The 15,993-nt window shown below is 44.2% G+C and overlaps 2 protein-coding genes across 2 annotated transcripts; one reads left to right on the forward strand and one right to left on the reverse strand.

The window, feature by feature from the left end:
• Positions 1 to 316: 316 nt before the first annotated feature.
• Positions 317 to 1,878, forward strand: fam167ab (family with sequence similarity 167 member Ab; the record flags this gene model as incomplete). The annotated part of the gene is made up of 2 exons (XM_079215735.1): positions 317 to 682; positions 1,615 to 1,878. The coding sequence occupies 2 exons, from the start codon at positions 317 to 319 to the stop codon at positions 1,876 to 1,878; spliced, it is 630 nt and encodes a 209-aa protein (XP_079071861.1).
• A 4,094-nt stretch (positions 1,879 to 5,972) lies between these two features.
• On the reverse strand, positions 5,973 to 15,405 carry ccm2 (CCM2 scaffold protein). The gene is made up of 10 exons (XM_079216339.1): positions 15,141 to 15,405; positions 9,803 to 9,979; positions 9,548 to 9,631; positions 9,094 to 9,277; positions 8,611 to 8,747; positions 8,211 to 8,346; positions 7,939 to 8,002; positions 7,672 to 7,807; positions 7,435 to 7,573; positions 5,973 to 7,313 (listed from the first exon to the last, which is right to left on the reverse strand). Exons 1-10 carry the CDS (start codon positions 15,168 to 15,170, stop codon positions 7,018 to 7,020), a joined length of 1,383 nt encoding a protein of 460 aa, XP_079072465.1. The 5' UTR covers positions 15,171 to 15,405; the 3' UTR covers positions 5,973 to 7,017.
• Between the last annotated feature and the right edge of the window lie 588 nt (positions 15,406 to 15,993).

The following is a 15,993-nucleotide window of genomic DNA, read 5'->3' on the forward strand; positions in this document are numbered from 1 at the left end:
GTCAAATGTCACGTTGGTGTTGTCTCCTTCTCGGTCGGATGTGGTTCGTGGTATAGTCAGCAAATGTTTCACAGTGTGCTTCTTCCCTCTCTCTGCAGGTCTAAAGATACTCTCCCTCCAAAGCACCAATGGAGAAACAAGGAAGTTTTAAAGGTTGACTTCCCTGACAATTGACAGTAGAAGCAGGAAGGACAAAAACCTACAACAATGGTCATTTGTAACAACAAAAGAGGTCGCCAATGAAGAACAGATATCTTTATCTAGTTTTATTTTGACCCATTTTTTTAAGGAGCTGTTTTAATTCAGCAGCTTAAGGATGGACACTCCCTCAGCTCCTCCGATTCGTGTGGGCGAGGCTAGTGTCCCGGCGGATGCAGAATGTGGGGAAGACGTGGATTTGGCGACAGACGACCATCTCATGAACTTGAAGGCGTTGACAGAGAAACTACGACTGGAAACCAGGAGGCCTTCTTACCTGGAGTGGAAAGCCCGGCTCGAGGCGGGAAGCTTCAGAGAATATAAAAGTGGAAAATGCCCGATCCAAGTGGAGCCTGAGGGAAAAGAAGTCGGCTCCACAGAGACCGTTGTGAAGTCTGACGTGATTCAGTGCAAGTTGCCATCAGGTGTTCAGAAAGGATTTGAGAACATCGATGAAGCTCTCAGTTGGCTGAGGAGAGAACTGGTGAGGCATTGCTTACATTATTGTTATGTACAAATATTTCTTTAGTATTTGATGGCCCTATTTCAAAAATCTTGTTAAGGCACTTAACTTAATACATTATATTCAAATACACACTTTCATTCACATTTTTAAATTGAAGAGAGTTATAATGTTGCAGTTAAAGGCAAGAATAGGAAATACCTTCCTGCCACTTAGCTAATTAGAATTGAACAATGGGCCCAGTGTCCAACCAGTAGGCAGAAGAATCCCATTCACATTAGCGAGTGAGATTGATTGGGACTCGAGCAATAGCATCATACATTTGTTACACACAGTTTCTGCGAGTGTAATCATTTTTACTCCGCTCAATTACTCTGCACATTCACGCACGGTTCTCAGGCTCGGACGGAGCACGCAAAGAGGCTCAGTCAGAGACCGGATCTGACTCGCACAGCCAGAGAGAGTTTGCACAAAGACAGAGGACACGAGAGCTTATGAAGAGAAACTTGTGAGTTTTCTTTTTAGAGTTTTCTTTTTAGATTGAGTTGCACAATAAGGACCGAATGCATGGGCCTCCAGTGAATCTGGATCACGTGACCCAAGTGTATGTTGTTGTGGGAATCGTACATACACAGTAGTAGGATATTTTAGGGAAGTTCGCTTATGCATATTCTTGCAGAGGGTTCGATGCGGTAAATATTCAACGACAGCCAGGAAACAATTAGCTTAGCTTAGCATAGCATTAAGTCTGGAAGCAGGGGGTACCAACAAACATCTCTAAAGCCACAGATCTTGTGTTTTGAGTTTTTATGTCAAGTTGTCAGACGTCTTAAATGTAATTTTCACATTTCACATTATATATATATATATATATTTTTTTTAAAGATTCCAGTGGATTAAGCAATGAATTAATCAGCAAGTTGTTTGATCTGTTTTCCACTCCTCTCCATCAGACTGACATGCGCTTGCAGGACCAACAGCTGGCAAGGCAGCTCATGCGGCTCCGCAGCGACATCAACAAGCTGAAAATAGAGCAGGCGTGCCACCTGCATCGCCGGATGCTCAACGACGCCACCTTTGGCCTCGAGGAGCGGGACGAGCTGTCAGACCTCCTGTGTGAATGTCCCGTCACCCCGGGTCTCGGCCTCTCGGCCCCGCTGAGACTCATCGGTGTCACCAAGATGAACATTAACTCGCGACGTTTCTCACTCTGCTAGTGGCAGTTATGGAGTCAGGCAGAGAATCCTAAAAAAAACACAGCAGCCTGTCTAATACTATGCTGGCTCCAGAGCAGCATGGCGGTCCTGGCCATTTGTTCGACTGTGGTGAAATCCTCTTGAATGTTGCGAGGATGAAGTTGGATGTAATGTCTGTTTTTGCGGTCCCTATAATTAAAGAGAGACATTTAGATAATGTATATGATTTAGACAGAGTGCAGTAGGTACATATATAGTGTGTGTTTCCTCTAGACTATACATGGCTTTGGCAGCTCTTTACAGAAACTTGAAAACCACAGCAGATTTTAGACCTTTAGGCCATCGTGACTTGAAACAGAATACTTGCCGTTTTTAAACTATAGAGAAACAACCGCACGCTTATTCCTGGACACTTTTTCAAGCCGTATCAGTTATACCGTCACCAGCTACCTTATATATTTCCATATACCTTTGGTTTCAATCTACAAGCGGAGATGTATCAAGCACAATGTTTAAACATGTTCTCTCTGTGTGATGTTTTCAGTGTGGAAAGAATATTCTTTTTCAACGTCTTGCATCTTAATCCAAATGTTTTGTGCTTTTAAAAAGATGCCTTAATATTAATACAAATTGTACACTATAATATACCTGATGCATTTGTTGGGTTAGTGAGTAGCTGTATCAATTTAGCAATCATTGTTTTTTTTTGTAGAATATGATGAAAATGATTTCTTCTTTGTAACCATAACCTCACAATGGTTTCCAGTAATTTGCTGAAAGTAAAGATGTATTTAGCTCTTGGCCGGAGCTCTGCCCTTTTTATGCCTTATTTGTTGACGGCATTGTTTGTCTGAAATAAAAAAACATGGTTTAGTTCATGGCTAAACATTAAATGATCTCGATCTTTGTTCGTACCAAATGGTATGACTATGTATATCTTGTTATGAGATCTAACATTGGAGACAACCTTTCCTTACATATGTTCTTTGTGGGGGTTTACATTTTAAATGTGAGCATATCAAAGTTGAGTCCCAGTGCACAGACCATGCCACAATAAAAGGACTTTCAGGGTTTGAGATGCTCCTCCTTGTTGCCCAGATATAATACAATCTGAACAAAAAGCACAAAATGCCTCCAGACTGCTCCAACGCGATATGATCGGCTCCATTTCTTTTTTTACCAACATAATACTTTCGTCAAGCCTTTGTGTCAGTAGGGTCCCTTTAACAGCGAGCCACAATGTCAGCTGGCAAGAAAACAACTAGTATGTCAACTTGATCTTGTGTTACTGAGCCCGTAATAGACTGGTTTGGTAAGTAAAAATACTCTGAATTATTAGAATTAGTAGATTTTACTCTATTTAGACTGGGACCAAATGTTATATTTGTTCGAGTAAAATGTACTGTATATGTTTCCTTGTGGTGAGACTTGACACAGAAAGGTACACTGTATAATGTACAGAACTCACTGAAACCACGAAAGGATCCAGGAGATGAGGCATGTGCAATAAAGAAAATGAGGTTGTTCCCAAAATTTGAAATGATCCCTATGAGCTTTGGAAAATATTCGCCATCTGTGCATGCTGCATTAGACTTTGTGTAAACATTTTGGGACGGCCGGGGCTCCCACAGGTTGGGGGTTTGTGTGAAGACTTTTTTTTTCATGTGACAGTCAGTGTAACCCACTTGCTGATCCCTGCGTCGCTCTCCATCTGGAGGGCCTGAAGTGGCATGTCATGAATGACTCTGCTGAGCCTGAGATTTTCATGCATGAACTCCTTTTGACTGAAAGGCGGCCAAACGGGGCCATCACACACTTTTTCCTAACAGTCCGGTGGGGACAGAGTTGGTTTCTCTTCTCTTTTTTCTGTTCTACCAGAATACTTTTTTTAAGCTACTGAATTAAAATTGAATAAACGGTGCAACATTTTTTAAATCCAAGAAACAGTTTGTTCCAGAGAAAATGAAAAACAAAAAAGTTCCTTGTGCTCGTTTAGATTCCAGTTCTGCCCAGCAGCTGTCCCTGGAGTCTGCCGTTTTAATAATTTCATGCTGAACTCATCTCATTTGCATGACAAAATGACTTGACGGGCATAAAATCAGGCACCATCTCTGCTGCTGAAGCATGAATACCACAAGCTGTATCAGAGACCAGAGTCCGGATGCAAAAGTTGGTATCGGAGGATTTGGGAGTTATATTATTATCTGCATTCAGTTTAAATGATATAAGATGGTACACACTCCAGTTAGGAGGCAGTCTATTGCTACATGTTGTATGCCAAGGGCCGTTTTTCTGATGTTCACATCTGGGTATGCAGCCGTCCTCAGATGTAACAGATGTAACACCTGAGAGATGCAGTTCTCACCACGACTGAGCTGCAGACGCAGCCGTGACTGACTGGCAGAAACCCCTCATCGAGGTGAACCGCAGGGAGAGACTGGCGAGCATCCCAGACGGCATCTTCACGCCGGGCCTTTGTGTGGGAGTGTCTGGGTACATTCCATCACAGCTGAGCTTTACTGTCAGGATGAGATATTTGTGACCAGAACACCACAGCCCTGAGCAGAACGCAATAAATACACACAAAAAAAGGGAGCGTTTGATGGGTTATTCCCCATTTGGGCTCTTTTTTGGATGCTGACCTGGATGATGTGATGACAAAGTATATTGTTTTCGTCTTTTGTAAAGATACATGTTTGACCACTATTTTTGATTTAACTCTTAACCTGCATTGGCACTCTTGTTTTGTTTTAATGATGTAGAAATAAGAGCTGAATCAGACTGTTTTCGTTGGAGGAACAAGACATTCTGCAGAGGCTTACGCTTGACCACACAATTAAACCCCCGAAGTGTCGAGATACTGATTCTGACTGTGTTGGCTGTTGGAATGGAAGATTTATAAGGTCAGAGGAACACTTGGACCAGCTCCTGGACACGTATTAAACATGTCCTGATGCTAAAAATAGCAGTTAAACCATAGCTTTATATGTTGGATATTAATTTGGGGAAAGCTCCCTGCAGTTTCCTTTTCATTTTGGATTAGGCCACGTACTCTGTGAGATTTGGCTAGTGGCCCTTGAATGTGAATCAAGGGTGGCCTTTTTTATATATATAGATTTAGGGCGGATATTTCCAGCTAGTTGTTGACTTTGTGTGTTGATCACCATCTTAAACCATTTGATGTTGCCCACCCAGTGTAGTCAGACTTTTACATGTAATCTTCTTGCCATTGTCAAGTTCTCATTCGTCTCACTAATGATCTTCTCAGTGTAAATGAACGCCTGTCTGATCCTTCTTCTTCTTGAGGCATGACCCTGCAAGGTGATGGGAGGCACTGCAGCCGTAAAGCTAATTGGCAAACCCTTTATAACACAGCAGGGGATCTTTTAATGCCTTAATTAGACCGACTGATCTATTTAATAATTACTTGTTGCAGACGAGGCACTGAGAGGAGTCATCCTGTTCTAAAAACTGGATTAAGAGGAAGATTTACAGGAGGCCAATTAGGAGTTCGCCAAGCACTGTGAGAAAGCAGATGCGGTTCAATTTTACTGAAACCATGTCCAAAACAATCATTTACTCTGCCTCTGCTCCAAAAACAATGACGCAACATCGCCATAAATGAACCAGACTAGTGCGTCATGAGAACCTGATCGTCGGCTTCTTGATGATCTCATCCTTTTGTTGGACGCAGACAGTGTCTACGGCCAAAGTGTCCATTTGAACCCAGGTGTAGGGTTTCCATCTGCATGCACACCTGCACCTCTGCTCCAGTCTCACAATGAACACGAGACAATCCTGGGCAGTCCTAAAACTTGCTGAGGAAACTCGTATAAGTAGATCTGCGAAATAAATCGTTTAAAAGCCTGGTTTTTACAGACTGGAATGTGCTCGACTAAAACGGTCCTGCCAATTTCTCCTCTATCGGATTTACAAAACTAATCCCTAACTTTGAGGGGAAACATCTGGCACGATTGCTTTGATGTAACTCAGACTGAAGTTCCACCAGCAACTTAAGTGCATCCAAGCAAATGATCAGTCAAAGAGGATAACAACCAGATTAAACTTTCACCCCGAGGAGGCTAGTCTCATTTAAAACTTTTAATGCAGCAGACAGGTGAGAAGGATATTCATCTTTTGTAATGGTTGTAATTCCACAAAGAAAACAGACATTGTAAAGTAGCTGTTATTTAATAACCATGATTTGCTCAACGACTGTAGTTACAGTTCATAATTACCCGTCTGTGTGTGACAGACAGTTGGCAGCAGTACTGCAGTGTAAAGGCACAATGACAGATACATGTAATCTCACAAGACATAAGATGACCTGCATGGGGAGAACAAAAAAACAGCGATTTACATCAGCCATAATCAAAATGGCGTTGTCAAATACAGTCCCCATTCAATCGCTTTAATTGAATGAGAGGTTTTGTTTTTACAGCATTTCCTTGGTCAGTTTGAGTAAAGGCAAAATATATATATATATATGTGTGTGTGAATAAGTAAACAAAAGGATAGTGTGAAACAAAGTGGTACACAAATCTGACAGAAAAACTAAATAAAGCAGAATATTACGCTCTCACAGCGACAAACAGAATTTGAAATAAATGAAAATAACCAACGTTCTCCTGTTGGATGAAGCAGAGTGACCTATAGTATTACGATAGCACAAACAAGTACAGCCTCAGTCTTAAGCTTCTAAAACACTCGGTCCTTTGGCGGATCCTCCAGAGTCTTTGAGGGTATTCAAAAGAGACAGAAATATTCTCAAAGACTGGAGATATTCGCTACATTGCTTACAGCTGTGGCAGATACTGCCAATAAAATAGTACAAAATCAAAGAAACGTAAAAAATATATATCAGAGGCTATGAATCCCTCTGAATTGCAAAATAGCAAACTGACTGCTTGTCATCTACAGCGACTGCATAAGTGCATTTGTTGACTTCATGTTTTTGTGGTAAAAGGTTGAGGTTTTCCTTGAGTGCGTAGGGATGAACGTCCTCTTGATAGAGGAAAATACAATAAATGAAAATCTTAGGTCAGTGCTAAGGACCCCCTTCATCTGATCGGCTCAGCTTGTGCCTACTGTTCATTTGAGGAGTGGCTGCCATTCGGAGTCCTCGGCTCTTGCAAAAGATACCTCCCTTTATTCATCGTGTCATGGTGTCACTCCCTCCTGGTCCATACTGCAGCCGAGAGCTTCAATGTCATTGCTGATGTCAGTGATCATGCGGTCCCATTCGTCTCCCTCGGAGGCTTCCTGGCCCTCGTCCGAGGCGGCGCTTCCTCCCGCTGCTCCGTTGCCGTTGGTCGTGGAATCGGAGGCAGAGCTGGCTGTACGCCTGTAACGGCCGAAGCTGTCTGTAATGATGCCGCGGCCGTCCTTCACACCGATGGTCTCGAGGAAATTCTCAAAATGCTGGCTGTCCTTCTCTGGTATGAAGGGTCGCAGGCCTGCAGGGGCACATTGCAATGCATATGGTCATGGTTGTGTCCAACATGACATCTTGACGTCTTTAAAAAGGACATACAAGACCATTGTTTCTTAACTTATGCAAAAACACAATGGTCATACCAAGTAGAAGGAACTTCCTGCTGTCCCCATAGAGCTGTCGCAGGTTAATGCAGAACTCGTGAATGGAGGATCCATTACGGTATTCATGAAGCAAGGTGGCAAACTGCTGGATCTCCTGCGATGATAGCTTTGTCCGCAGCTAGAAGGGGAAGAAAAAGATATCGAAAGTCAAAACAAGAATCAATATAGCTTGAAAGAAAATACTCTCAAAAACGGAAAGTGACAAAGAAAGCGTACCGTTGTCATGTAGTCCTGCAGCAGCTCGGCAGCAGTGGTGCTGAGCTCTCCTTCACTAGCGGTCTTCGTCTGAGGGGACGCTGGGGTCGATGCTGATGGAGAGTTTCCTTCTGCCTCCATAGAGCCCTGAAAAGGGCTGAGAGAAGGATTCATCCTTTGTAAGTGACAAGCAAAAGTAAAACACTTGCAGGGGTGTGTCAAAATCTTTCTGGATCACTGTGCCCACTATAGAATCATCGAGGTATGGCTCCTCAAATGTGTACTTACAATGTGCTGGCTTCTTCTTCTTCTTCTTCAAAGGCCTTAACATCCACTTTGCTTGAAGAATCATCTGAAGAAAAAAAAAAAAAAAAGTATTAAGAGTTTATATATCTGACTTTACTTCTGAGAATTCAGTAGCTTGAGAAGAGTATACCACACAACTATATTACACTAAATAATATTTTGCAAAAACACACTTATTAGGTTTGTTTGGAAAATAAAAACAATGCTTCATTAAGTTTGTTTTTGCAGAGAGAGCAAGTCTGTTGTTCCTTTACCACTGTAAAGAGAAAGGTGTCTGGTAGGCGTAGTTGCTCCATCAAAAATGGCTCTGTCCAAGAAGTCAATGGTTGATTCTGTGTAAACAATCTGAAAGACCTGGCTGAGCAGGAGACACAGCTCCTCTGCTGCTGCCTAAGAGACAACAAACAAAAGCCATGTTAACAGTCATTGTTATTAGCTACCAGCCGCCTTCTTCCCTGAAAAAAGGTGCAATACTCCAGAGGGAACCTTTAAGAAACAGCACTACAGGAGGCTAGCAGCCAAAATGTAAATACAAATTAGTGAACATATCTCAGGAAGTTAATTTGGTGTGCATCGTTCCACCTGTGCACCGAAACTTAAAGAAATAAACTCTGCAGATTTCCATTTAGCATAGCCACAGATGCAAAATAATACCTTGTTATCAACAGCCAGCACAAGCAAACAGCAGACTTCCACAAGCACAGCTCCACTCTCCGATAAAGAGCTCAAGGTCTGAGACTTATTGAGATCAGGACAAGAGCTAGGACAAGGAGAACCTCCAGACTCCTGGGCTGAAAAACACAGAAAAAGGCACACAGTCAAATGAAATGATTCAAATGTTCAATTGTTGCCAACTCAACACATTTACGTTAGACAATTTTTAACCATACAAATCTAAACTTTTCTTCATTATTGGACCACACGGTCTTGAGTTAGACAATAATTTCACATTGTTGCCAACCAGAAAGAACCAGAGTGACATGGCAAGATGGACTACAACTTTAAAAAGTGTGTTTCAACAGGGCAACATATATCGCCCGTCTAGATGATCACTGTATGAAGCTCCTCCTCCTCTGAAAGCAACAACAATACGACTCATTTCAACACTAAACCTTCATATGTTTCGTTTTTTTTTACCCGTTTTGATCACCACAAGGTGCAAAGAGTCATCCCTGATGTAGGAGACAGCAGCAATATCATGGATGGGCACTCTCAGGATGATGTCTTCTCCATCGCGCCATACAAGCTTTATGTTGTAAGCCGACAAGCTCACCACTGCGTCCTGCTCTGATGTCAGCTGGCCCGCCAACTGATGGGACTTCTGAGAAACACAAAGGCATACAATGTGATGATAGACATTATAAAGACCATATCTGACTACTTTAATATTCCAGGTCACCACAAATAAGCTGGTATCAACTGTATTCTCCCGTTGCATTAAAGAGAACATATACGCATATATATTATTGAAGGAAATTCATTGAATATAGTTAATGATGTCAGCTATGTGGAAAACTATCCCAGCTAATTTTGAAAAACGGAAGAAAAAGAGAGCAACCTACTAATGGCCCACGTCAAATCAGAAACTTACCCTTGCATTGTCAATGAGCTGCAGCACTTCAGTGCGACTTGATGGGTTTAAGTATCCTGGAACTGATGCCAGCTGTCCCAAGTACTGGTCAAGACAGAACATGCAAAGATTTTACTTGAGAGTTGTAAAAAAAAAAAAAATTCAGGTAAACCAAACATAATAGCGCTTACTGTTATCTACTGCGTCATCATACGTGAATAGTGCTAAAAAAATGTTTTGATATGTATGGGTAGGGACTCTGCTAGTCACACTCACTTTGACTTCCTTCTCAATATAGTCATTAAGCAGGATGTCAGGGTCAATGTGGTGGTCAGGCTGAGAGAGTGAGAAGGTGTGGAGTGCCCTGCGCTCAGTGGCTTTCTCCTGGGCCTTCTTGTCTCGCCCCTTCTCTCCTTTCAGGAAGACTCGCTTGAACGGAGACACGATACCAGGCTGGTGAATAAAGACAAAGAGAGCAGAGTTGAGACAAAATGATGATGCTGCCTTCCGAAATGCGGTAAGAAATGAGACTCAATTTGTGTGTTTGTATAATATTTCAAACACTCTAAATTACAAACCGTTGGCATTATATGTTTCTATGTAATAGTATATTATACACATTTACAGGCAAACTTATACCTATTGAACAAATATGATTAAGTTGCAATAGACTGGCAACACAGTAAAGCAATTGCAAACGCAGCAACAAGTTTAATGTCTCTCCTCAAACATACATGCAGAAACTATATTAAACTTCTATTGACTGTGGTACTTAAATGCCTTGTAATTTCTGCTAACCCTGCATTGGTTTGTCTTTTCTTAAAAATGTCTGAATATACAGTTAACGCCTCTGCATTGCTATGCATGCAAAAAAAGAAACCACACATTAAATATATAATACTTTACGGCTTATATCGACCGGTAAAATGTCAACACTAGCCCTAGTGTCAAACTCCCTGAACGATTGTGTCCATGGCTTTAGCATAATACAATACATTTTGTGTGCGTGTTTCTAGCTCAAAGCCTTTTTAAAAAAGCCTACCTCGTTCTCCATGAACCCTCTCGCCTATTACACGGCAAGCACACTGCGTGGCCACGGATGCTGCTACGCTCCAACTGCCTGAACTAGTCACCTGTTGCCTCCACTCGCGCACAGTGACAGCTGCCAACCGGTGACAGACGTACAGTGCGGGGTGTGACTCCCCTCGCAGAGGAAGAGAAGGGTCTGTGTCTCTGTACTCGGCCACAAGAACAGGAAAGGGACTCGCCACAACTTCCTGTGATGACACACGCAGTCGTGCTTTGACTATTCAAATGCCTTCAAAACTGTGACATCTCATGTTTTGAAAACTAGTCCACAGCTGTTGACGACATGCAAAGAGGATGTGTGGTGAGGGATAATCTGCTTCAGATCTTATTGCAATTGCTGCCTTGCGTCAATCAATCAATCAGGACTCCGCTCTGCAACTGAAGGGCCATACACGTCACAGCTAAAACACAGCAATATCAGAACTCGTCTACTCTATAACGCAAACCACAGATATCACATCTGAAATGTGGTTTACACTGCAGATTCAATAAGGCCACAAGTGCAGTGCACACAATCAGGTGTAGTTTAAGCCAAGTTGGATAACCTCTCTTAACACAATGGTGATGAATGCAGAAAAGGGTCAGGATGGTGTATTTGACTCTTACTTGTTTCTGCCTGATGTGCGGACATTTGATCACAGACTTTAGACTCTATAGAACAGCACGACCAACAACCAGTGCATTATTTAAGAGTGTGTAGCTCGTGAAAAGAAAGTGCATTAACAATTTATGGCTTATACAATGTCTGGCGGAGGATCCTGTCCGGGAGGTCTTCAACTCCCACCGCCGGAAGAACTTCTCACAAATCCCGAGGGAGGCTGGGGACATGGAACCCGAGTGGACCATGTTCAAAGCCTCTATTGTGGACGCGGCTGCTTGGAGCTGTAGTCGGAAGGTCATCGGTGCCTGTCGTGGCGGCAACCCGAGAACCCGGTGGTGGACACCAGGGGTGAGGGAAGCCGTCAAACTGAAGAAGGAGGCCTTTCGGGCCTGGCGGGCCCAGGGGTCTCCTAAAGCAGCTGACGGGTACCGGCAGGCCAGAAGGGCTGCAGCTGCGATGGTCGCGGATGCTAAAACTCGGGCATGGGAGGAGTTCGGGGAGGCCATGGAGAAGGACTTTCGGTTGGCCTCAAGGAAGTTCTGGCAAACCATCCGACGGCTCAGGAAGGGAAAGCAGGGGCTACCCCAGGCTGTTCTCAGCACCCGGACTGGAGACATCGTCGGGCGGTGGAAAGAGCACTTTGAGGAACTCCTAAATCCGGCCAACATGTCCCCCGGAGAGGGGGCAGTGCCGGAAGACTTTAGGTTGGTTTCACCCATATCCCTGGCAGAGGTCGCTAAGGTAGTCAAAAAGCTCCTTGGAGGCAAGGCACCAGGAGCGGATGAGATCCGCCCTGAGATGCTGAAAGCGCTGGACATTGTTGGGCTGTCTTGGTTGACACGCCTTTTCAGTGTCGCATGGGGGTCGGGAACAGTGCCCATGGACTGGCAGACCGGGGTGGTGGTTCCCATCTTCAAGACGGGGGACCGGAGAGTGTGCTCGAACTATCGTGGCATCACACTGCTCAGCCTCCCGGGAAAAGCTTATGCCATGGTGCTGGAAAGGAGGCTCCGACCGCTTGTCAAACCTCAGATTCAAGACGAGCAGTGCAGATTCCGTCCCGGTCGTGGAACAGTGGACAAGCTCTTTACCCTTGCAAGACTACTGGAGGGGTCCTGGGAGTTTGCCCAACCAGTCTACATGTACTTTGTAAACTTGGAGAAGGCTTTCGACCGGGTCCCTCGGGGTGTTTTGTGGGGGGTGCTGCGGGAGTATGGGGTGCCGGACACGTTGGCACGGGCCATCCGGTCTCTGTACGCCAGCAGTAGGAGCTGTGTTCGTATCCTCGGTAATAAGTCAGACACGTTCCCGGTGGGTGTTGGCCTCCGCCAGGGCTGCCCTTTATCACCGGTCCTGTTCGTGACCTTCATGGACAGGATATCTAGGCGCAGCCAGGGGGCGGAGAGGATCCGGTTTGGGAGTCTCGGGATTGCCTCTCTGCTGTTTGCGGATGATGTGGTCCTGTTTGCCTCCTCGGACCGTGACCTCCAGCATTCACTGGGGCGTTTTGCAGCTGAGTGTGAAGCGGCAGGGATGAGAGTTAGCACCTCCAAATCTAAGGCCATGGTGCTCTGCCGGAAACCAGTGGATTGCTCCCTCCAGGTGGGGACAAACTGCCTACCCCAAGCGAAGGAGTTCAAGTATCTTGGGGTCTTGTTCACGAGTGAGGGTAAGGTGGAGCGGGAGATCGACAGGCGGATCGGTGCGGCTGCAGCAGTAAAACAGGCGCTGTACCGGTCCGTCTTGGTGAAGAGGGAGCTGAGCCGGAAGGCGGAACTCTCCATTTACTGGTCGGTCTACGTTCCAACCCTCACCTATGGTCACGAACTCTGGGTCGTGACCGAAAGAACGAGATCTCGGATACAAGCGACCAAAATGAGCTTCCTCCGTAGGGTGGCCTGGCTCAGCCTTAGAGATAGGGTAAGGAGCTCGGACATCAGGGGGGAGCTTGGAGTCGAGTCGCTGCTCCTTCGTGTCGAAAGGAGTCAGCTGAGGTGGTTCTGAGGTGCCTCCTGGACGCCTCTCATTAGAGCTTTTCCAGGCACGTCCAACTGGTAGGAGACCCCGGGGAAGACCGAGGACACGCTGGAGGGATTATATCTCCCGGCTGGCCTTGGAACGCCTCGGGATTCCCCAGAATGAGCTGGAAAGTGTTGCGGGTGAGAGGGAAGCCTGGGTCGGCCTGCTGAACCTGCTGCCACCGCGACCCGACCCCGGATAAGCGGTTGATAATGGATGGATGGATGGGCTTATGCTTGTGAAATGTGAGATCAGAGCTACCGTGGTTGACCCCAGCAAATTCACCTCAAGATGAACAAGTGCCTTTTTGGTGAAAGTCGGTTTAAAAATAAATGGAGAGGATGTATGTCTTCTTTGTGCTGTGATGGCCAGGGTGACAAGGGGAGGTGGACTTTCTTACACGAAAAGAATAATGCATGGAAACTTGGAATTTGTAGAAGACTTTACATAAGTTCATATAAAATCTGTTAGCCAAGTGAAAGTAACAATATATCATATGTAGGGGACTGAGCTTTCCCTTTGACCTGTGTAAGAAAACAATATTCTGTATAATAGATTATCAAAAACACATCAAATAGTGCTCATTATCCCCACCAAGTGGCACATACAACATTATGCATTAGTGACACTGATGCCTAAAAGATTAACCCTGAACAGCCAGTTTCATAAAGCTGAAAACATGAATTATTGACATTAAAAGGCTAAAAATAAAACGTTTTTTCTACCGCCACAAACAGACTACTTATAATTGGCAATAAAAGGTATTTTTGAGTGCAAGTTTTAAATCTATGCCTTATCAAACTATGAGCAGACTTTGGGTTAGTCTGACAAAAACATTTCCTTGCCACAACAAACCCTCTTCACACAAGGATATCACTTCATTTCCGTCCAAATTCCCCTTCACATCAAGAGGAGGTGGAATTAGATGGGAAGTAGCATTAGTGCTTTTCTCATAGAAAAAATAAATATGGAATGACCAGCACAATGAGAGACTAAGCCACTTCTCATTACACTGCTCAGGTTGTGAGAGCTTCTCAGTGTCATGTCCTGCCTCGATTTCGTGGGTCCTGCCCTTCAGCTTCCTGCTGCGCCGACCAGAAGGAAAATGCCCCTTTGTGTATGCTGCTCTAAGACAGATAGATTAAAGGAATGTCAGCTGTGTGTCTGAACTACAGATCTGCCTCTTTGTCAAACGGCATCATTAGGCAGTGTGTGTACAACCAAGGAGTGCTGATTATCTTTAGCATGACTGACGCTGATAGCCGCTGCCTTTGACAGCTGATGTTGAACACAGATCCCCTCGTGACCCACGCCGAAACATAGCAACGAGGGATATTAATCCTGGAAAGCCCGGTTGTGCTTTCATAACATGTTTTGAGAACACTGATTTAACCAGCATCAACACTCACTGTTTAAAATCCCCACGACGATGGCTGACGCTTTCCGTGAAAGTGCTTTACATGTAACGTAACCCAAGTTACCACAACTGACTACAGAACGAACGAAGGCAAAACAGTGTGGAAGTAGATAATACGATATCTGAGAACAGTATAATCATCCTGAAACCGAGACAGTAACGACACGTTTAAAATCGTAATTTAAAACACTTTACTCGATCTGTGTGGGTTCAATCTGTTGCGCCTTACTGAACTTAGCGTTACCTTGTATATAACTTAGCTACTATCCAATATGCACATGTACACATTCATCCCCTCGAATGAAAACGATGTCCATCTGTCGGCGTGTTAACGTGACCGCTTCTCCCTCTGGTCGCTCATATTTACTTGATATCGGTCTTAAATTAGCCAGCTAGCCGCTAAGCTAGCCGGGTCTGACTTGGTTGAAAGTTAGCATGCTAGCTCGTCAACTTGCAGTGAAAAGTAACTTGTGTCAACAACGACTTACCTTTTTCACTTTTTTCACATCCTCCTCCATTTCTATGAAAATGCCCTCTTCCTCACATTCAGCGTGGTGATCCAGGTGAGACGAGACATAACTATCGCCAGCGAGCGAAGCTTTTTAACCAGCGCTCATCAGAAAGTAGTTACTAGCTTGTTAGCCTAGCGTTGGTAAAGTGATGCCGGAATTTGAGCGGATAGCAAAACGCCATCCTGATTTTTCACCTCCTTATTCGACCGTCATTGAAATAAAATGCCGGCGTGCCACCGCTGTGAAAGTAATATACTTCTGTGCCGCGAACACAGCTAAATAAATAGTCTGTAAGGAAGACAAACTCGGATAAAACAGGCAAAACTTTTCAATCGTGCCGCCATTTTGGGCGTAAAAGCTGTGGTCCAGCATGTTTTGCACTGCACAAACCAAAACAGCTGCCACTGTTTATTACATCGTTAACTACCCAGAGGCTGTTTGACGAAGCGGCCTACTTTAATGTCACTTTACGGCCAGTGTTGAGTGACTGAGACTCACTTCAGACCAAATAAGTATAACTATAAATGCATAAGAGGCCGGACTAACTTTTCTTAAATTATTTTATCAATTTCAATTATTTAATTTTGTTTTGAAGTTCAAACCAGATTCATGGCGACTTGTAAGTACAAGGAGAAGGGTTAGAAATGTTGCCTCAGTTCTCCTCAAGAAAACCTCCAAATCTCACTTTTTGTTGATCAACAATTGGCCTGATGTTTTTTTTTTTTTACAGCTGACATTTTACTTATAACATAAAACAAAGCATAGGTGTCGTAGTGACCCATACACCTAATTGAACCACAGTTAAAATAAATGCAGCTGTTATTAAATG

Source organism: Taurulus bubalis (assembly GCF_910589615.1).
Source record: "Taurulus bubalis genome assembly, chromosome: 3".
NCBI lineage: Eukaryota > Metazoa > Chordata > Actinopteri > Perciformes > Cottidae > Taurulus > Taurulus bubalis.